The sequence below is a fragment of the Mytilus californianus genome, unplaced genomic scaffold (genome assembly GCF_021869535.1).
Source record: "Mytilus californianus isolate M0D057914Y unplaced genomic scaffold, xbMytCali1.0.p SCAF_5, whole genome shotgun sequence".
In the NCBI taxonomy this organism is placed as follows: Eukaryota; Metazoa; Mollusca; class Bivalvia; order Mytilida; family Mytilidae; genus Mytilus; species Mytilus californianus.
Genome location: NW_026262701.1, coordinates 112,928,918 through 112,952,456, shown reverse-complemented (window position 1 = coordinate 112,952,456; position 23,539 = coordinate 112,928,918). Strand labels below are relative to the sequence as shown.

At 32.2% G+C, this 23,539-nt stretch overlaps 1 protein-coding gene across 1 annotated transcript; it reads right to left on the bottom strand.

Annotated features, from left to right (window-relative positions):
- Nucleotides 1-239: 239 nt before the first annotated feature.
- Nucleotides 240-23,359, bottom strand: LOC127702877 (uncharacterized). Its single transcript, XM_052207181.1, has 6 exons — nucleotides 23,260-23,359; nucleotides 12,428-12,790; nucleotides 6,838-6,879; nucleotides 6,360-6,461; nucleotides 3,729-3,753; nucleotides 240-609 (listed from the first exon to the last, which is right to left on the bottom strand). Exons 1-6 carry the CDS (start codon nucleotides 23,357-23,359, stop codon nucleotides 498-500), a joined length of 744 nt encoding a protein of 247 aa, XP_052063141.1. The 3' UTR covers nucleotides 240-497.
- Nucleotides 23,360-23,539: the final 180 nt, after the last annotated feature.

Below are 23,539 nucleotides of genomic sequence, written 5' to 3'. Positions count from 1 at the left end.
GACTATGACCACTGTGTTATACGATGAATGTTGCTTAAAAACTGAGCTACTCAATGTTTTGAAGGAAGTTCGTATTACCTAAATGTGAAGGTTTTGTGATCGCTGTTCTCATACTTTTGGTAAAAAAACTTGTCTCGTTGCGCTTTCATTATTTAGCACCTTTTTTTAACTAATTTGCTTTATTTTTTCCTACACCTGTTATTTGTTATTTAAAATATAGATTCGATCTCAAGAACACAAAATGAAAATAGCGAGTCTTATACTTATTATCCCTGCAGCCTACAAAAAGTATATACGAGAACATAGGTAAAAAGGAAACTATTGATGTACACATATTTTATGCAAGAATTTGACTGTGATATCCCTTTCATAAGAGAGAAACATAATAATTTTAGTTCATATATTTCTGCATGAAATCTATATTTTCAAATTTGTTGTGATACTGCAGGTAAGCAATTTATGTTTTACGATGTGTTTATGTTTTCTCTCTCTGCATATCAGTATTTAACATCATCGTATATCTGTTCCAAGTTTGGTTCCTTTGTTCCTTTGTTCGTTGTATTGTACGTTTGTCCTTCGATGTTGTTCCGTCTGACGTCTTCATACGACCTTTAATATAGAAATAGTAAATTCTACGTTTTAATTTGTTTTATAAAGGCATTCTGCGATTTGTACAAAGTCGTGAAGTTAACTTAATAAAAAGTGTCTAGTATAAAATTCAGAAGTGGTGCATCGACAAGAACATCCGAAACTCGAGTTTATCTTTGAAATATTATGAGTATTTATTTAGATTTTACAGTCGAAACATAACAAAATTCTAATTTTATCTACAAAAATGGAACAATTTTGACATTTTCACCACAAGTATGCCAGTACCACAAGCATATTTACATGACAGTTGTTGACTTTTTGGGACATCATAACTGTATTTATTGTGATATCATGGATAAAGAAACTACTTGTTTTTAATTTTGCATTACCTGAACTTAAAAACAGATACAAATTGCAAACTTAAATTAAAAGTTTAAATTTTAGTGAAAATTTAGGCCAGATAAGGCCTAAATAGCACCCTGCCCGTAAACGAATTAAAATTACCCTTAAGTTGCAGATTTGTTTTTATTTTACATACAATTTGAGTGCATTTTGATATTTAAAATGTTTTTGATAATGAACATTATTCTTTTGGTTTTTTTAACTACCACTGCTATTAATAACCAGAGAAACGTCACAATATATACCCTAAGTAATGTTATGCAGGAACGTGTAATGGTACTATCATTATCATTTTTATTACTTCCTGTTAATTGTAAATTGTCCCCCCATAACAAAAATCAAAAAAACAAAAATAAATAATCAGATGACAACACGAACAAAGAAAGACAACATTAGGACAAAAAAAGACGAAAATAAAAACAGGTGTTTACAATACATTACACAGAAAAATGAATGCTGAGCAACACGAACACAACACAATCTGGGCTTGGAAATATATGTAGGGGGCTAGTGAAGTTGACCAGTTAAAGCTCCTCAAGTTATAGAATAGTGTTATAAATGTACTCGTTTTAAAATTCGAAATCGAAAACAGTGATATGCATATTGTCTAACCAAAATATTTCAACAAGTATTTAGAAATTTGATAAAGTAAAATCCTATAGTCCAGATATATGTATAAAGTTCGAGAGTGCATGTTCGTTACGTAAGTGCGTCACTGTTTGTGATGTCCTGTGGTGTCTGACGTTGATGGAAGATGTTCGTTTTTGTTCTGCGGTTTGCATGTTGTGTCGACTATCATATCATTTGTTTGTGTGTTTCTCTGTGATGAGTGTTCTTGCGTGTGTTTGTGCTGTATTTCTGTCACGTAGTTTGCGATATTTTTTCCCATTGTCATATAAGCGGGAGGTTTTGCTAGCCATAAAACCAGGTTCAACCCACCAATTTTTCTTAAAATGTGCTGTACCAAGTCAGGAATATGGCAGTTGTTATCAAATAGTTCGTTTCTATGTATGTTGGCGTTTGTTTTTTTGCACTTCAGTGTACCTGTTAGTCCTTTGTTTTCCTCTTATAGTTGATGTGTGTCCCTCGGTTTTAGTTTGTAGCCCGGATTTGTTTTCTCTCAATCGATTTATGACTTTTGAACACTGGTATACTACTGTTGCCTTTATATATTAAGCGAATGTAAAACAAAAACATAATTATTCTTTTTGAAATCCAAGTTAGAAAATATAACATACTCAACGCAAAGTATAAGCAAAGTAAATACCAAAACCAACAAAAAATAGATAAGAAAACTAAGGGTGAAATCAGGTGATCCGGAAAGGTAAACGATTCATATTCAACTAGTTGAAACCATCATGTTGCTGAATAAAATGTTGATTATAATTCGCATTTGTTGGGAAATAAACTAGAGGCTCTCAAGAAGCATTTGTATGTATTTCCCATAGGGTCTTATGTTAAAGGAAGTCCCCCCACTGGCGGCCATCTTGGATGAAGGATCGGCTTCAAAGTAACAACACTTATTCAGCATCTCATAAGGAACATTCATGCTATGTTTGGTTTAAACCCATTCAATGGTTCTCTAAAAGAAGACATTTGTATGTATTGTCCAAAGGGTCCTTTGTTAAACATTGTCCTCAATTGGTGGCCATCTTGGATAATGGATCGGCTCCAAAGTAACAACACTTGGTCAGCACTTCATAAGTAACATTCATGCCTTGTTTGGTTTCAGTCCATTCAGTGGTTCTCTAAAAGAAGACATATGTATGTGTTGTCCATAGGGTCCTATGTTAAACTAAGTCCCCCGCTGGCGGCCATCTTGGATTATGGATCGGCTTCAAAGTAACAACACTTGGACAGCACCTCATAAGGAACATTCATGCCATATTTGTTTCATTTCATTCAGTGGTTCTCTAAACGAAGACGTTTGTAAATATTTCCCATAGGGTCATATGTTAAACTAAGTCCCCCGCAGGCGGCCATCTTGGATTATGGATCGGCTTCAAAGTAACAACACTTGGTCAACACTTCATACGTAACATTCATGCCATGTTTGGTTTTATTCCATTCAGTGGTTCTCTAAAAGAAAACATTTGTAAATATTTCCAATAGGGTCCTATGTTAAATTAAGTCCACCGCTGGTGGTCATCTTTTATGATGGATCGGCTTCAAAGTAACAACACTTGGTCAGCACCTCATAAGGAACATTCATGCCATGTTTGGTTTAATTCCATTCAGTGGTTCTGTAAAAGAAGACATTTGTATGTATTGTCCATAGGGTCATATGTTAAACAAAGTCCCCGCTGGCGGCAATCTTGGATGATGGATCGGCTACAAAGTAACAACACTTAGTCAGCGCCTCATAAGGAACATTCATGCCATGTTTGGTTTTCATTCCCTTTAGTGGTTCTCTAGAAGAAGTTCAAAATTAAAAAGTTAACGACGACGACGACGGACGACGGACGCCAAGTGATGAGAAAAGCTCACTTGACCCTTTAGGCCAGGTGAGCTAAAAACGAGGAATGGAAATTACAATTCAATAAAAAGAGCAAATGATTATAATATTGCGATTCTAGAATTTTACATTGACTAAAAGTGATCGCCGAATCAACTTGGATTTACATAGTTCTAGTGTACTTTCAAGAAAATAACCGTCTTACTTATTGATAATTTAGATTTACTTATATTTTTTTATTTTCCATTTGATAATATAAAGTTTTAATTTTTTTACATACCTTTGTTTTGTAAACACTATTCTGCCTGCAAGCAAAGAAGACATTTATTATTTGAAATTCTACGTTACAAATATATAAATACATAAAGAGTAGACAAATAAACAAAAACCCAATAACATCATGAAAGTAAATAAAGAAATATTAGGTTGAGCATACGGTTTCTTTACATTTTGCGCCTGAACCAGTCAGACTTTCTTAACTTAACGTTGTTTGTTGCTATTTGTGTTAGTTTTTACGTTCATTCGGATAGTGGTTGGTATTGTCTGGTTTGTTAAATTGTCCAAATTATTTGGTTACTTCTGTTATCTTGGTATGCGTTATTTAATAGGCACGTGTCAATACTGTATGTCAAACTACATAGTTGTCCAAGCTCAGAAATTTAATGAACATGTATAATGATTGTAGTTTATATTCATATTGATTTATATTCAGACTGATATGCACAATTTTTACCCCTCACGTGTTTTTTCACTTTTCATTAGTCTTCAATGGTTATTCATCTTGATGAGAAACCTTTGATCTATTCGTTTTTCATTCATAATATACTGATGTTTGTCGATTGATGAAAACCATATGTTGACCTCTAATTGTGTCTTGGTTTATTTCTTCGGTTGTTTTTTTTTTTTTTTTTTTCTTTTTTTTTCTTTATCAAACACCAACGATTTTTCTTTTGAACAAACACCAACGATTTTTTTTTGAACAAACAACAATGATTTTTCTTTTGAACAAACACCAACGATTTTTTTGATAAATTAGTTGTACAACTAAGAAATCATGCAATTTCGATTGTTTTTATCTTGTTTCGGTGTATATAAAGTGCGAATCCAGTTAATTCATTTTTACTGTCGTATGCGAGTATGTCTATTGTAGAATAAAGAAGATGGGGAAAACTGAGTTTGTTTACTTTTTGAAAATACAAAATGATTGATTTAAATGTAAGTTTTAACACAATTTCATTAGAATATAACTTTTTAATGTATAATAACAGGATTGAAGTCCAAAAAAGTGTAATTAAAGCATCTGAATCCTTAATATTGATTATTGAATGCGATTCATTTTAACTATAAATGCGATGCATTATCACTGTAAATGCGATCATTTCTGATGTGGAATTTTTGGAGGTGCGATAAATTTTCATTGTTGTTTTATATGATAATTCGACATGCAACAACTGAAAATAGTCTTTTAATGACCTTAATATTGATGATATTAACAATTTGAAATGTAAGCTAGTCGTAGATGCTTACTTGAATATACACGGGTATAACCAATGTATGGTTGATTCCGGACGTTGTGCGTTGTGTACCGTTCGTCGATTTTTATTTCGTTGCGTGTTTTCGTCATAGTTCTGTACCGTTCGTAAGTAAAACATCAAGAACATAATTAGCTGTTTCTATTGAAATACCTATCTTTTATTTTTTGTTAGCAAGGATTTACAACTACTAAAACTATTTGACATTTCTACCATTTTATATTGAACATTAAACCAGCCTGAATTTTGTATTTATTTGACGTGAAACATATCTTACTAGAGATAGAGAAGCCCACTCATCGGGAGCGCCTGGTTGCAATCCAGTTTCTTAGAAATCCAGTATTTTGATCTAGAGGTCAAAGGTCAAGCTCACACGAAGGTCAAGATAATATGTGTCACATCGCCTTAAGGTGAGACACGTTCATCTCATGCATATTCAAATATTTTTGGTGTGTTTGCTATTAGTGTGTCATGGATCCGAAAATATACTGGAGTAGAACATCCATGAATATGACGTATTTTTATGGCGAATTTTCTTGGAAAAGTTTTAGTACTTGCTTAAAAGAGCTTTGAAAAACTGCCACGCCGTTTCATACATGTTTCTACCATAGTGATAGGCTTTTTGCACAGCGAACAGTAAAAGAATGTACAACGAACGCTACTAAAGAAAGCAAACAAACTACAAAAAGAATGAATATATTATTTCTTATTTTATTCAAAAATCATGAATGTGTCGTCTGTTTATTTATCATTCTACATTAGAAATTCATAACGAATACAGTGAAAATGGTATTTCAGGATTCGCACATTATATACACTGTTGTTTCGTCTGTTTATACCTAAACTTATGATATATGCACCAATTTTTTTTTATTAACTTTACATTTGGAATTTTATGTATGTGCTACATTATTTGGAATTACGAATGTTTTAGGATTCTTCTAGTAAAAATTGGAATTCTAATTTTTGTTAGTAGAAATGGGAATTCTCATTCCTACTAGCAAAAATCAAGTACAAATCGGAATTTTATTATCTGTTAGTAGAACTTAGAATTCCAATTTGTACAAGGAGGATTATAAATCATATTGAATCTCAATGTATACGGTACAGCAACATATGATGCCTTAAAATATTGTATGAAAACATGAATTTCCAAGTTATATCAGCGTTCCAAGTGAGACCAATATTTGGGAAACAATCCGCCTAGCCTTGTCTGTAATTAATAGAATTGTCTGCAGCCAGTCTCTTGGTGAAAAATCAAGGAAAATTTGAAAACTAAATTACATTCATGTAAATTGTGCGAGACGCGTTACTAGCGGTGTGGTTTCTTTCAAAAAAAGTATTGTCTCTCTCTACATGGATACTATTTAAAAACTTACCTTTCCGAAAAAGGATGAAACCTATTACACATTCCATAATTTGTGTCAATACTAGTACCACTACAAATCCTATCAGGATATTTCTACCCGTTACTAAACACTCTGAAATAAGATGAAATCCTATTATCGAAGGTAGTTTTTACCGGGGTGGACACCCTTGAGAGGTCAGGATCCAATCAGGACAGTTTATCCTTGACTGGAAATTTATAGTTTAAACTTTTACTAAATGCACGAAATTGTGTAATCTGAAAATTAAATATTTCATTATAAAAAGGATAACTTATATCTACACTAAGTCTCATTAAATGTAAAAACACAAAAACTATCAACGAAAAGAATGAATTGAGTCCAAACACTTTAAATTTAATTTCTTGCATGTTTACAATTGGTTATGTTCTTTATGAAAAAGTTAGGAAAGTTTCAACAACAAGAAGTATAGACATTTAATCCATAAACGATACAAATTAAATTAAAGTACCATTGTGAGAGAGTGGCCTTTCTGTAGATGTTTCATCTGTATCTAAAGTGAAAATAAAAATCATAATGTATCGATTTACTTTGCATGTATTTACAAGTAATTATATAAATATCTGTATTGCCAACATTTACATGGCGTCTTGTTTAACCTCGATGTAAATATGGAATTTAAAATTTTCAAATATTTCCATACGGAGTGTTTGGGTTTTAATTGTGGGATGCATTTTTCTTTATGCATTGTCTTAATAGAAAAATAATCAACAATAATTAGTCGAAAGACAAAGAAAACTACACAGCTAAAGAAAACGTGACAAGAAGAAAAATAAGCAGTTTACAGAACACTACGCAATTACTATAAACTGTGATACACGTATACAACAAAAAAACTATAATTGACATCATTTGCTCCAGAACCTGCTCCTTAAGTAGAAGCCGTCGTGTTGCTAACGACAAGTTAAAAGCCATGGCATGTCGCAATCGATGATATCCATATCAAGGAAAAGAGGACGGGACTGCGGCTGCATGTTTATAACTTTCATTAGCGTCAAAGAGTAATAATGACACCACAAAAAAAAGTTTGCCGGTTAATGTGTTAAATTTGGATTACATGAAGTCCCAGTAACCCGAAAAAAACGGCCCTGTAACGGTGGATTTTTTTAAATTTTCAATTATTTGAGTATATGAAATGTGTATGTATTGATAGATGTATTATTTTATAAAGTATAATAAGAAAAGTTGTATATCTACTTCATAAATTATTAATATTTTTGCCTAAAATAGGAATATATTTCGTTTTAGTCCTTTTTCTAGAACAAGATTTGTCACTTTTTTCGACCTTTTTCATGGTTTCATATGGCGCCACACTCGCCCATTAGAATTTTAGTTGAAAAGTAAAAAATATGGAATTATACACGATATTTCGGCAACAATATGTGTTGTCAAGGGAAGGCGCCACTGTTAATTTAAAAAAAAAACTATCATTAATTCTGCCAAATTCTGCAAAAAAAAAAAAAAAGGACCCAGTTTTAACGAAATTCCCCTACATTTATGAAGTAGTTATGACGCACTAATAACGCAATCGCGAAAAGCTTCAGCAATCTTTAACTGAAATAATAGGACATTTTAACATATTCATTTCATGTTTTCATCAAATTGCCATAATATTTTCGCCAATAAAAAACAGATTTTTAGGGCCAAATGTATGAGTAAATGAACTAACTTCATTCGAACTTATTATTCTGCAGTTGTGCTATTCCACAATTTACAGGTGTGCCGTTATCAATGTCTAGCAAATAATTCTGCCTAACCGTTGGTGCAATGTAGTGGCCGTCTTTAACTGGGAATTTACTGCGAGCTTTTGCTCTATGTTCAAGGCCTTGCTCCGACTTTTCCCAACGTGGAACAGTAATAAAATCGCTGTCCCCTAGCTTTAGGTTTCGTCGAGTGCGCCAAAGGAAATTGTTTCTTGAATTTTTACACAAAAGTCTTTCTTTCTGTACTAAATGGGATACTCGATTAGTAAATTTAACGTCCAGTTAATTGAAAATATTACATTTAATTAGTACGAGATTATGTTATATGAATGATAACCCAGTTTTGTACAAGGCCGACACGCTGACCAGAAATTAGACATGCTAGGTAACAATCCAACAGAAAAACCTGACACCCTATTTAAACACATTATTCTGAGTCCGAGGCGATCATTTTTCGCTCTTACTACTTAATGCCACGTACAAAAAAGAGAAACAAAGAAATATTACCAATTGTTTATACTTTGGTTTGACCCTTTCGGGGATAGCACAATAAACCAACAGGCTATCACGATACAACAGATATGATTTATTTTCTACTAAAAAAAATCATCTAAGATGTTATTTATATTGCGTAAATATACATATGGTTATTTTTTAAATGTCACTATTGTAATACAAATTATGTAAATTGATTGGTTTAATTACTGATGTCCCTGGATTTATATTAATTTTCCAATATTCTGCGTTTTAGTGATTCATGTGTAGAATCTTGAACATCTCGGCTAACAAAAATTGGAATGAATGTTAGAAATGAATTATTCATAGGTTAACATTAGCTTAGAACTGGCTTTATGTAACTGCCAGTACTCTTAGGTTGGTACTTTGTGTTTTCGTTACACTTCACTTCTGATGACGTAAACCCTTTCCAACTTATGTTTACAATTTGTTTATATATTGTGCTTGGATACCACTGTCTCAGGTTAGAGGATGAGTGAGCACTCAAAAAGATGTTTAACCCCGCCAAAATCTGTATATGTCTGTACAAAGTCTGGAGCTCGTATTCATTAGTTGTATTTGGGTACCTTTCTGTCATCTTTGTTTTTCGTTCATTGTTTTCAGTATTCATCAGGCCATTGTTTTTTTTTTTTTTTTTTTTTTTTTTTTATCTAATTTGAAGTGTTTCACATTTTGTCAAGTTTGGGCCTAGCTTACTATACGGTATAGGTTTTGCTCATTGTTGAAAGCCGTACGGTGACGTATCGGTGTTTACATCTTTTTTTTTTCTTTTTGTCTAAGGTGGATAGTTGTCTCATCAGCAAAAATACCACATCTCCTCTGTGAGTTGTTGATTCGACGATGAATAGTTACCTTAGATGCATTTAATAAATGCGGGAAGAAATTAAGATGAAATAAAGAATTGAAAATAAGGAGGTAAAATTTTCGAATTTGTACTTATTAAACAGATATATAGTTGTAACGACCCGTTAATTTCGATCTGATAATTAAGTCATAATTTTGGTTACAATTAGGTTATAATTTTGGTTACAATAAAACTCTCTCTCTCTCTCATAGATAAAAAAGTTGGAATAAACCAATGTTCAACAGTTCTGTAATCCTATATAGCAATTATATATATAAAAAAATACTCGAGATATGTATGTATTCACAGAACAGGGATAGCTGGAAGTGCGTAATCAATTTTCTGTGTAGGAAGCCAGGACCAAATTTAGAATAAAAAAAGTCATTATTCATGCAGTTCCTACGTATGCTCATATGTTTGATGTTGATTAATATGTGTTATATGGAACAGATATTTTGTTTGTTTAAGAAAGTAAAAAAAAAATCTCTTCAATCTTCTTGGTTATTTATACAATAGGAATGGCTGTATATAATAGATTCATAATCTTTTTTTTATTTATTTATTTTGCCGACTTACAAACAAGCAGCCTGTGTTGACATGTGTTAACGTAATGAATATTACGAATCTCTATGTTTCGTGTCAGGTATCAGAGCAGATTTTACTGTCTTTCTTTTCATATTAATTATCAATTTCATGCAAGGTAAATATCACATAATTAAAATTAACAATGTAAGAAATCAAAGCATGACGAATGAAATATTATTCTACAATCAACCTTCAGTAAATCAAGACTTTCATATGGCTTTTTCAATTTCACATCCGTGTCGACCCGAGACACCAATATAATCTCAAGATCTCTGCTCGTGGAATAATATTTCTTAAGGGATAATACGGGGTTTGATATTGAAAAAAAAGCCATATCATAATAAACTTTATTATTTACACAAAGATGTCGTGAAATGAAATTGGATATCCTTCAGTTATCATGTTTTTCAATAACATGATCAAATCCCTGAAAGACACACCCACCACCCACCACTCCTAAATTATTGAAAATTATCATTCTGCATTGACAATAACATATTGGTGTAAATAAGATACACCGATTCGGGCTAACGCCCTCAAGGTGTATGTTATATATATAGCACGCCTTTTTCGAATTAACGATTAACGTATTTAATTCACGAAATGAAAGCGTATCTTTGAGTGGATTAAATATGTTAACGAGTAAGGCGTGGCTATATATGATTTGTAACATTAATGGGCGATGACACATGTCAAAGGTTAAACTAAACTGTACCTTTCATGAATTAAATGTGTCATTCAAATAGTGGCGCTTTCTATGACAAAACGTCTCTTATTTTCGGAAAAAAAAACCCTCCTGGATCGCGTTTTGTAGTAGGATTTGATTTATTGATATATGTACATGTAAATGAATTGTTGCCGTGATACGTTCATCAAGGTTTAAAGACAAGAGAGCGATTTATGTGTTATTGAAGTGCCCCCCCCCCCCTTTTCCCTCCGGGGCAAAAATTCTTGAGGGGATAGATGCAAAATCATCTTGTTTGATGTATACATGTAGCATTCTGCATGCTTTCAAAACCAATAAGACGTGTAGTTTTAGAAGAGGTAACAGAAGGAAACGGTTTTTAAACTTATTGTGAATGTATTCTGCCTTTCCCAACACCATGGAAATGATCGATTAATAGTTGGGCTGTTGATTACGTAAGGTCAAGAGATAAATATTTAAGCATGCTCAAATTACGGAGATATACCTTTAAAATGTGGAGGAAATGAAACGACTAAAAATCCAGTGACAATTTTTTTGAAATATTTATATTGACACGATAAAAACAAGTATCCACCTGCTCTTCGTTTATAAACCACGTTATTCCTTTTTGCAGCTCTCCTCGAGCATTCATTTGTTTCAAGTATTATTTTTATATATTGTTGTGTATTCATTTTTGTTTAAGGTAGATCATAGGTATATATTTTCTCAGATAGAATTTTTTTATACTTTGCCAAAATAAAGATTTTTCTATGCCTTTTCCAAAAATATAATAAAAAGTATGGGTCACCGTGCTATTTTTCAAGCTACGGGTCGTACGAAATTGCACAAATTTGCTTAGATTGTTCATGAAAAAACACATTTTTGTGCATAAAAAGAAATCTATGAGATAAAATTTTGAAATAAAATATGAAAAGATAGGTTTTATAATATGCTTTAAGAAAATAAAAAGAAAAAATGGTGTCACTGAACTTGTTTTCTTGCTACAAGTAAAAAATTAAAATTTCCCTATCAGTCCAGTATAAATTTTTTACTAAAAGAGTTATCTCCCCTTAAATGGCCAAGTTGAAAAAATGATTCTAACAACACATTTATTTGGTATTTATTTAAACATTTTGAATAATGCAATAAATCACCAAGTTTTCTTTCATTAAATAAAAGTCTAACCTATAAATTGCCTATTTGTCTCCAAATTTGCAGATTTAGGCAAAGATCTAGACCGATTGTGTACTGCGATTGTACAATCCAAGATGGCGGTATACCATGAATCTACCTTAAATTTATTATGATATTTCATACAGACAGTTTACTAGGCCAAGAAGGCGGAGCTAGACAGTGAAATAACAACTTCTGAGATGGAAGTTAGGGCACTGGTCTAAGCTCCTCCCATTCTTTGCTTTTCCTATGACTAGCGACACACGGCGGGACTGGAGAGTGCAATAACTAAAAAATCATTCAGTTAACGCACTTTTTACTAGAGTCGGTATCAATTATTCTAACGTAATTACAGATTATGGGTTTGATAAAGCCTCTGCAACCATGACTAATATCAATATCATCACAGATAGCTGATACAGCACGATTACCATTAATTTTATTGCACATAAAATTTACCTGTATTTACTTCTAAGTATACATGTATGACAAGTGTGTATGTCCTACAGTAAAATATTTAAGGGTGTACACTTACTTTTTGGCTTTACTTCTAATGTTATACTCTGTGTGACACTTTGTGTTTCTCCTGTAGTTACATCATACTGAGCTTCACATGTGATATTGTGTTGATTAAAAGTCCGGGGTACATTTCGAATTTCTAGATAAAATCTAGAATAATATTTGTCACATGTGGCGTTATATAAAGTCTTGTTGTAGAGTATCTGGTCACATCGTCCGCCAATAGTTATCCAGTATACTATGGGTCCAGTATCTTGTGTTTTGATATACTGGACCACTTTCGGGTAGCCTGTTAAAGAACATGTAAACTCTAGTCTGTCACCTTCATCAACTGGTAACGCCTTGTCAACTGTTAATGTGACTATCTGTGCTTTATAACCTTTGAAAACAATACTATCATTGTTAACATAAAAGAATAACTTAGTATTATATTATAGACTTTGATTGTTTTTGTCTCGCCTGAGAAGGGAGTCGCAGAACGCGAGACTTTAGGGATTACAATACGGCGGCGGCGAAGGCGTGAACTATTTGTATAAAGCGTTATATCTCAGAAAGAAGAAGACCTGGATGCTTCATACCTTGTATGCAGATACCTTATGTTACGAAGTTTCCGTCTGTCATGTGTTCACTATCCTTGCCTCATTTAAATGGTTCAACAACTGCTTGAAAAAAAATATTTTTTTTGTCATGTAAATTTTTCACTTATTATTTGGTATATGGGTTTACCGAATACCTAATATATTCTTACACATAACGACCATGTATGAAATTTTCGTCATATTTTTCTAAAGATGTACAATTCGTTGCTTTATGTTTGGAATCAAATTACATGGGAGCATGCGCCACAGTTTTGTGTTTTTTTACCTCCATCACTCATCAACTTCCTATGTACCGAATACTTAAAGCAGGGGTATCATAAGTGATCAAAAACTCACAAGTCAACTTGTGATTTATGTTGTTAGGTGTCTGTCTCATTAACGTAAACCAAAAATTAACATTATTCAAATGTGATGCACCGCAAGGAAAACAGTATTAGAAGGTCATACTGGGTGCATTACATTTGCGCGCATTTGAGATTATTGTTTTTTACGTTTTTATGCGCGGCGTTTGTTTACATTTGCGCGCATTCATTTTAGAGGTAACACATGTAGATGTAAAGATAACGTATAATATATATGTCGATAGTTATTAATATTGAACATATCTATAATTTTAAGTTATATATTTTTCATATTAATTCTAAAAAAAAAAAACATTAAGTGATTATTCATCTATTTTTTGTTTCTTGACATTATTTCAAAATTTCAAAACCACCACATATATCAAACTAAGAGGGTTTGAAACATCAGCAGTGAACAAGGGACTAACGGAAAGGGTACTCGTAAATAGTTTAATAAATAAATAAATAAATGATAGTTAAATAAATAAATATAATTTGCCTGTATTTACCCGAGTTTACATGTAAAAAGAATACAATCTCAAATGTAATCAAAGCTGCGCGTAAACGTAACGTAATGAGTTTTGCGCGCAAATGTAATGTACCGGTCACATTAACCGAAAGGTAGACTAGATTAGTTCGCAAGGATTTATTTCGTAAAAGTCTGGTCAAGATGTTCCGAATCGTAGCAACCTGAGAATACTTTGCTATAACGCTGTAACGATAAAAAAGACTTAACAGTGGGTTTACCGATAAAAGACAATTATTGCAAACATATTTGTTTTTGTACAAATAGAGCCTTAAGATGATTCCCAATTTCCGGTGCAAATCAACAGGACATGTTATTTCTTCTAATCGATCAGTTACCAAAAGTTCAAACATAAATAGATTGTAAAGAGGTTGAAAAGTGTAAGGTCTAAAGAGCACCACCCCAAACCATTTACGTTTTTCTCAAAGATAGCTACAGTAGCAGCTTTAGTACCTTGCATTCGATCAAAATTTCACTTTTCTGGTGTTTAAGCTTTCAAAAGACGCTGATCCTGGCGTCAAACCTAGTCTTGCCCAGTTATGAGTTCGTGATTAGATTACCTCTAGTGCTGAAAATGTAGAACCATATTGCCATGTGTTTAAGTGTCTATCAGATGTCAGAAACTCGTCAGTGGTTGTCAGTCATTTCATAATATGTAAGAACGTTAGACCTTTGTTGACCTGTAGATTTATATGTATTATACCCAACTCCGAAAAGAAGGCGTATACTGGTTTACGTTTGTCTGTCCGTCCATCCGTTTCGCACAAATGAGAGCATCCTGAATTTTTGTATCAAGCTTCATGTGAGTCTTCATGTGAGCGTGTTTTACTGTATGATAATGAATTACTTCCTGTTTACCGAATACCTAATATATTCTTACACATAATGACCATGTATGAAATTTTCGTCATATTTTTCTAAAGATCTACAATTCGTGGCTTTATGTTTGGAATCAAATTACATGGGAGCATGCGCCACAGTTTTGTGTTTTTTCACCTCCATCACTCATCATTCCTATGTACCGAATACTTAAAGCAGGGGTATCATAAGTGATAAAAAACTCACAAGTCAACTTGTGATTTATGTTGTTAGGTTTCTGTCTCATTAACGTAAACCAAAAATTAACATTATTCAAATGTGATGCACCGCAAGGAAAACAGTATCAGAAATGATACTACGTTATTGGTAACGTTAACGTTAACTTTGAAAACTCATATGGCCGAATAGTACATGCGACGCATATGCTTGTGAAAATTCGTTCATTAATCCCCAGTGTTAACAAACCAAAATTAGTATTATAAAGCAAAAAAATAGGTAATTTTCATTTTACAAAAAGGTCTTTGTGGTATGGGGTTTTCTCATTGTTGAAGGCCGTACAGTTGCCTATAAATACTTAGTTGTTTAATTGGCAATCATGTCACATCTCCTCATTTGTATTTTCATCATTGAAAGGTAAGTCCCGAATTCAAATGGTTTTAGTTAGAATGGTCGTGGAACAAAGAAATCGAGTTCGTTCTATTAACAGTAAAAAATCTTGACCATTACAATCCATGTGGAGTCAAAACACTGTATTCAGTCGCAAATCATAATGTTAACAAACTCACCTGTTATAAAGAATATTACAACAATGCCGCTAAACACCGCATCAAATTTCATGGTCGTCTTATCATCTCAAGTATTTGTTAAATTTTCAATAACCTGACTTTCATCGGTAAATAATTTTATCTTTGTCAATAACTAAGTCATAAATTGTTATAAATTGTTGACATTGGGCAGTGTCCATTTAAATCATCGTCGTATTTCTTAAATAAAAAAGAGACTTATTGGGAAAATAATTTGAACAATCATGGCTCGGTGTTATTTACGTCTTCATTTCTTTTGCAACACAACTTAAATTCTAAGATACAACAAGCCTGTTTAATAATTGTGTTAATATTATGAGAATTATAACTTAAAATCTCTGATCTCATTTTACATAACTGTATGTTTGATGGATTTTTTTTATTAATACAATTATTTTATATATTCAACTTTATCAAATAGAAGAAAAATGGATAATTATCAATTTGCTTTGCAAAGCTATATTAAGTAACTTCGAAGGAATGGTATTTGTTAATTACACATTTTAATGTAAAATTTCGTAGAAACAACTTTGCGATTCAATTGCCATTAGGGTTTCCAAAATTTTTTCAAACAATTGTGACCTGGATGGAGAGTTGTCTCATTGGCACTCATACCACATATTCTTATTTATATTCCTATATTAAAGGCTCTATTCTCATTAATAGTTTTTAAAAATGATATTGATAATGACTAAAATGATGTCTTTCAGGCATTGTTATAAGTATGTTCAACAGTCATGTTTGAACCAATCGATGGATTGTTTATTGTACTGTATTCTTCTTGTGGCGCTTCCTGGTTGTTAACACTTACGTCTTCGTATATTCTAAAGAAAACAAATATATTAAAAGATGATTTAATACAAACCATTTTTGCACTAACTATCCGAAACAATGGCTAACACATCAAAATATATAATTACTAATTAATTCTTCAAAGTTTATATGCTTCTTTTCACCATACAATTAGATGTCAATTTGAGAATACAAATTTGAAACTTTGAAGCACTTTTTATCTCACCTGGCCCAAAAGGGCCAAATGAGCTTTTCTCATCACTTGGCATCCGTCGTCCGTCGTCCGTCGTCGGTTAACTATTACAAAAATCTTCTCCTCTGAAACTACTTTGCCAAATAAAACCAAACTTGGCCTAAATCATCCTTAGGGTATATAGTTTAAAAAATTTATCCGACGACCCCGCCTATCAACCAAGATGGCCGCCATGTTTAAAAATAAAACATGGGGGTAAAATGCAGTTTTTGGCTTATATCTCTGAAACTATAGCATTTAGAGCAAATTTTAACCGTGGGATAAAATGTTCATCACGGCAAAATCTCTCTGCCCTGAAATGTTCAGACGCATCAGACAACCCGTTGTTGGGTTGCTGCCCCTGAATTGGTAATTTTAAGGATATTTGCAGTTTTGGTTATTATATTGAATATTATAATAGATAAAGATAAACTGTTTACTGCAAAATTGTTCAGCAAAGTAAGATCTACAAATAAGTCAACAGGACCAAAATTGTCAATAGACCCCATAAAGAGTTATTGCCCTTTAAAGTCAATTTTTCACAATTTTTCGTAAATTTTTGTAATCTTTTACAAAAATCTTCTCTGAAACTACTGGGCCAAATTAAATCAAACTTAGCCTAAATCATCCTTAGGGTATATAGTTTAAAAATGATATCCGATGTTCCCGCCCATCAACCAAGATGGCCGCCATGGCTAAAAATAGAACATGGGGGTAAAATGCAGTTTTTGGCTTATATCTCTGAAATTAAAGCATTTAGAGCAAATCTGACGGGGTAAAAATGTTCATCAGGTCAAGATATATCTGCCATTAAATTTTCAAACGCATCAAACAACCCTATGTTGGTAATTTTCAGGAATTTTTGCAGTTTTTGGTTATTATCTTAAATATTATAATAGATAGAGATAAACTGTAAACAGCAAAATTGTTCAGCAAAGTAAGATCTACAAATAAATCAAACATGACTAAAATTTCCAATTGATCCAATAAGGAGTTATTGCCCTTTAAAGTAATTTTTTCACAATTTTTCGTGAATTTTTGTAACCTTTTACAAAATTCTTCTCCTCTGAAACTACTGAGACAAATTTAACCAAACTTGACCACAATCATTCTTGGGAAATCTAGTTTAAATCTTGTGTCCGATGACCCCGCTTGCCAACCAACATGGCCAGCATGGCAAAAAATAGAACATAGAGGTAAAATGCAAGTTTTGTCTATTATTTTGAAAACCGTTATGAATAGAGAAAATTTGACAGAGCAAAAATGTTCAGAATGTTAAGCTCTACAAACTGTCTATTTATGTCAAAATTGTCAGACGACTTCTTATAGGAGTTATTGCCCTTAAATGACAAATTTTACCATTTTTTTCATTTTTGCCTATTATCTTGAAAACTATAATAGATACAAAGAAACATTAAATTGCAAAAATGATCAGCATGACAAGTTCTACAAATAAGTTCTCATTGTCGAAATCGTCAGCCTACTACTTATGAGAGTTATTGCCCTTTGATGATGATTTTTACAATATTTTGCGTTTTTGCCTTATTTCTTAAAACTCATAATAGATAGATAGAAACTTAAATAGGCAAAAATGATCAGCAAGACAAGATCTACAGTTAAGACAATATAGAGGAAATCGTCCGATCTACTAACAAGTCACATTTTGCTGATAAAGGTAGTAGGCTGTCACTCTTTATAGGAGTGATTGCCCAGCCCCTTAAATAAGGATATTTTACCCTCTTTTGTGTTTTTTTACCAAAAACTAAGGAAGATAGAGAGAAACTAAACAGACTAAATGACCAGCAATACGAGATCAACAAAACAGAGATTTTTCTTATGAATTCTATTCTTGTCTTCAATGTTGGAGAGTGTCTTTTGTTGAATATGCACATAGACCAAGGTGAGCGATACAGGCTCTTTAGAGCCTCTAGTTTTATTTTAAGGTAGATATGGATGTAGCTTTCTAATTTCAAGTCGGCTTTAAAATTTGATATTGCCCTCATATAATAAATATTTGTTCGTTGTTGAGCACAAGTGAACAATTAATGAGAATTAAACTGCCATCTAATACCTTTGCTAATGGAAATCTTAATTTAAATTTTTATTTCATTATGTTATTAATGGATTTCGATCAAAGAATAATTCAGAAAATTTTCGAATAAGGGACTACATCCGTATTATAACATTATCATGCGCTGGAAATAGAAAATGATAATATCAAGTATGTATACGTACATGTAGAACTTACAATGTTGTTTAAGTAACACGTCAATGAAAAATTCATCTGATATGTTTAGCAACTTTTCAAATGATTTTTACAGTTTGTTCTATTTTGGTACTGTTTCACACATGTTCCCGATAAGGGGCAGGTTTGAGTGCTCACAAACATCTTTTACTCCAATAAAATGAGGTAATTGTCTATCCAAAATTAGGAGTCTGTAATCCAGTGATTGTCGTTGCTGTCTAGTGTCCGCCATGAATGTTTTAAATTCATTTCTTGTAGCAGAAAACAGAACAATGGTTTTCACTCTTGGTTTATTTGTTTAGCCCTTTGTTCATACCATGGGTTAAGCATTTATATTCGATTATTTTATCCCAAGCGATAGCGAGAGGTTAAGTACTAATATAAATGCTCAACCCATGGTTAAATGAAAACAAATCTAAGACTGAAGGATGCCATGAATTGTTTCTTAACTCTACGGTAGGGGTTTTGCTAATTGTTAAATGTTCTACCATTACGAGTAGTTATTTACAGCTTTGTCCTTTTGGTCCTTGGTAAATGATTGTTTAATGATTGCCAATCATATCACATATCCTAAGTTATACATTCTTACCCAAATCTTTAAGAAAAAAATCATTATATATATATACCAGCTTTTAAAGTTAACACGATTCATTGTTTGAAGCCCAAATAGATAATCATTTGAACTAACTTTAAAAACTTAACAACAAAAAAGTCAAGTAATAGAAAAGAAAGGATATGAGGTAGCTATATTCATAAAATCTGTACATGCACAGGAAAAAACACAAAAAGCAAAGGAACAGCTCACCTTACTACAAGTTGAAGATGGACCCTAGCACCACCTTGAACTCATCAGCATATTCCACAATCCACATTAAATAATCTTCGTTTTTATTTAACATTTTTTTGTGAAAAGAAATGTTATTTTCCTTTATCTTTTAAACATTCAACCATATACTTACTTTTTTGTCTTTTTAAATGAAATTATCCCTAATTTGTAAACATTTAGAGAAGCTTAGTTGCAATCAGTGCGATTGGTTACAGAATAGAGTGTTTTATAAGCAATTGTTTAAGTTGAACGAAAATACATATGGATTTATGGAGTATACACCACTTTCATCCGTTCAAAAATGTCTCTTGGTAAAGTATTTGAAAAAAAAAACCGTTTTTGATGTTCCCGGCTAAGATTATTATGTTTAACATTTGTTCTTTTTCTGTCCGTCGATTAACTCTTCCGTTCCTCAATATTTATCTTCGTTTTTGTCGCTCCTAGCACCATTAAACATGTGAAAATAGTGTTTACAGTTCAAATTATAATAGAACATATTATATGTGTGTTCTGTAGAAAAACCGCCTCAACACTTTTCCTTTTTTCCGTCTCTACGAGATGGTTTATGACAACTGAAGTTTTTTTTTTCAATTTTTACATTTTTTCATTGTTTTGTTTATGAGTTTTACATTTTGGCATCATAGGGTAATGGGGCTTTATTCACTGAAATGATATTTGTAGATAAGTATAAGATCAAAATATTTAAGTTATATTGCGTTTCATTGAAAGAAGCTCTCGTGTAAATTTTGTTGCACGCTATATATCATGGGCCGTTCCAGAATTACACAATGCACAGTAAATAGTTATCTTATGTGCGTATTAGCGGCCCTTCCGTAATGTCTTTTGACCGATGCTGAATTACTGAAAATAACACTGTTTGCATGGTTTGCCTCAATAAGATATGCTCCAACCTCAAAAATTGAAAATTCAAAGATGTATAAATATTTTCATATTAAAAAATCGGCATGACCAAATGGACATCGAAAACAACCCAGTGCTAGAAAATGAAAACTTAATAAATGTTCTATGTTCGAAGCACAATTCTTGATTTGTCTTCATCAGGATAGCTCAAACTTAGAAGAGGTACATAAAATGCTTCTTTCTCAAGTACATGTTGCAATCACAGTGTTCCAATCTATAATACTAAATAAGGAGACCTGGTTTTGTGTGTCGTCTCTCCGTTTCCCAGATCAAATCGATCAACTTGACTTTCTACCGTAAAGGAAGGATGCAAACTGTAGTGTGTTATCCTCCGTAATGATTATTCATTTAGGAATAATTCAGAAAATAGAATGACTTCCAGATGTCCTTTCCGTCCTTACCATCGTTTTTCGGATTTTATGCCTACTACTTCCACTTGACTCACAAACTCGGCTTATCACCATCGATCACAGTATCGGTCTATAACAAACTCGGACTATAAGACAAATTTATATGAGATTATAAAAACGATATCATTTACTTTATCTAAAGAGAAGGAATGAAATCAAATCAATTTCTCTACAGTTTACAAAATTGCAAATGTAAAAAGATGTTTTAAAGAATATTGGTTTAAAATAGTTGAAATAAATTTTGTAAAAGAAAATCTCAGTCTAAGGGACTATGTTGTGGTTTACTAATATATTTCGTATAAAAATGTGAGAAACCTGTTTGTTGTTTCAAATTTTACGCAAAACCTTATTTTATAAATATATATAATAATATATATTTGCTTCGACTAACCTCTATATATACTCATACCAAACGGATTGCAAGAAAGTATCTGTTTGATGTGTACATTAAAGTATAACCATTATTGTTTTTGTATTGTCATCCGATGAAGACACGCAGTGAATTAGGTAGACAGTTTACTCTGGTTGCAATATCTTTCTGTCTGAACCAGTCCTTGTTTTCTTACATGGTTTCGTAATACTATTTAACTTTTACCGTGAGCAGATGGACGGGTGTCAGAGTGGAGCAAAAATCGGTTATTCTTTTGGAGAACCTAATTTAGACGCTAGTTTTACTGGGGTTAATGTTTTCATTTTATATCTCCTAAATTTCTTAACAACCTGCGGTGATATCATAATGTTGAGGTATGTCCTAAATCGATAATTCTTTGTCCATCTTATTTCACCTTCGGCAAAAGCGGGGTTATATAGTTATCACTATGTCCGTCCAATAATGGTTATATTTCAATTCAGGCTAAAAGTAGACATTTAATTTAGTCATGAACCCGTGTGTTCTAGTAAAATTGCACAGCTTAAAGAGATCTTCAACATTATCATACATATACTTTATGTATAATTCTGATGCTATCCACTCTTGAGTCTAGTCATAGTTGTAAACTGTTTTGATAGAATATCAAATACTCTACACATTTATTAGAATTATAGACTGGTTAGGAGTGGTGTCGACACAAATTCTTTACATAGTTACGCCAGTATATTGTATTGATTGTTTGTATTATCTTCCTTACTCCATGGTTCATGTACATGTATGCTAATCAATGGACACCTGCCCAAAAATAGACGAAAAAAACAGGTTAAAACAATAAAAATTGTTACTTCATGTTTACATATTTAAAAAATGTGAATTGAAGTGCTAGCTTTGTGTTATAATCGAAAAGAGGAGATAGTAAAATATATATGTCGCTATGGAAAAATACGATTTAGTAAAAGAGAAGACATTTAACAAGAACTGATATATCTTAGATATAATAAAGTTCCTGCGAATATCATACATATTACAGAGGATTAAATGATTGTGGAATATCAAATTTGTCATACATGTTCTGAACATAATCATATTTTCGTTTCGTATTTATAATCTATTTATATTTTTATCAATTGGATATTAGAGGGTCTGGATGGGAGTCCTTTTTTTCTGTATACTTAAAATTTTTTGCCAATTATTCTCCATTCTTTATACTTTTTGCCCATTATGTTCTATTCTTTATACTTTTTGCCCATTATTCTCTATTCTTTATATTCTAACACCTCATTATTCTCTATTCTTTATACTTTTTGCCCATTATTTTCTATTCTTTATACTTTTTGCCCATTATTCTTTATTCTTTATATTCTAACACCTCATTATTCTCTATTCTTTATACTTTTTGCCCATTATTTTCTATTCTTTATACTTTTTGCCCATTATTCTCTATTCTTTATATTCTAACACCTCATTATTCTCTATTCTTTATACTTTTGCCCATTATTCTCTATTCTTTATACTTTTTGCCCATTATTCTCTATTCTTTATATTTTAACACCTCTTTTATATTTTTTCCCATTATTCTCTATTCTGTAAACTCCCATCCACTCCCTCATATTAGAGAGATGGCTGTGTTTTTCCCTTTAGATATGAATGAAAGGAGTTGCCATTCATTACTATTTATCTGACCGCATACAAAACAAATTTAAGTTTACCTTTTTTGTACAGTATGGCAAATATAACACACTGACAGATCTCTACTACCAGTATCGACACCACGGCCACAATCAAAATTTGTTTATCCTAAATCATCTGAAAACAAAAACAAATGATTGTGAAAACAGAACTCGTACAAATTGAAACCCAGAAAAAAAATACTGTCTTTACTTTGTAAAACTGTAAAACAAAATATATTCAGTTATAGTCCATTTCAGTCTACTACTTAAAAAAACATAAAATGTAAAACTTACTAGACATTTGTATTACTTCAGTTGTGGATACATCTGTATGGTCAGTAGTTGTTGTGATAATTGGACCAGGGTAAGTTGTCTGTAATTGAGTGGTTTGCATCGTTAACCATGCACCGCAATGTTTGTCTGAAATACCAAGCAAGGTGGAAGGCATTAATATTATGACAGATATTTCTATAAAATCCAAAAATCCGTACATTCGGCTTTAAGTCAACAAAACGCTCTGATTTAAAGGAAATAAGCGGACTCCCCTTTAAACTATCATGTGTCCATCCCTGAA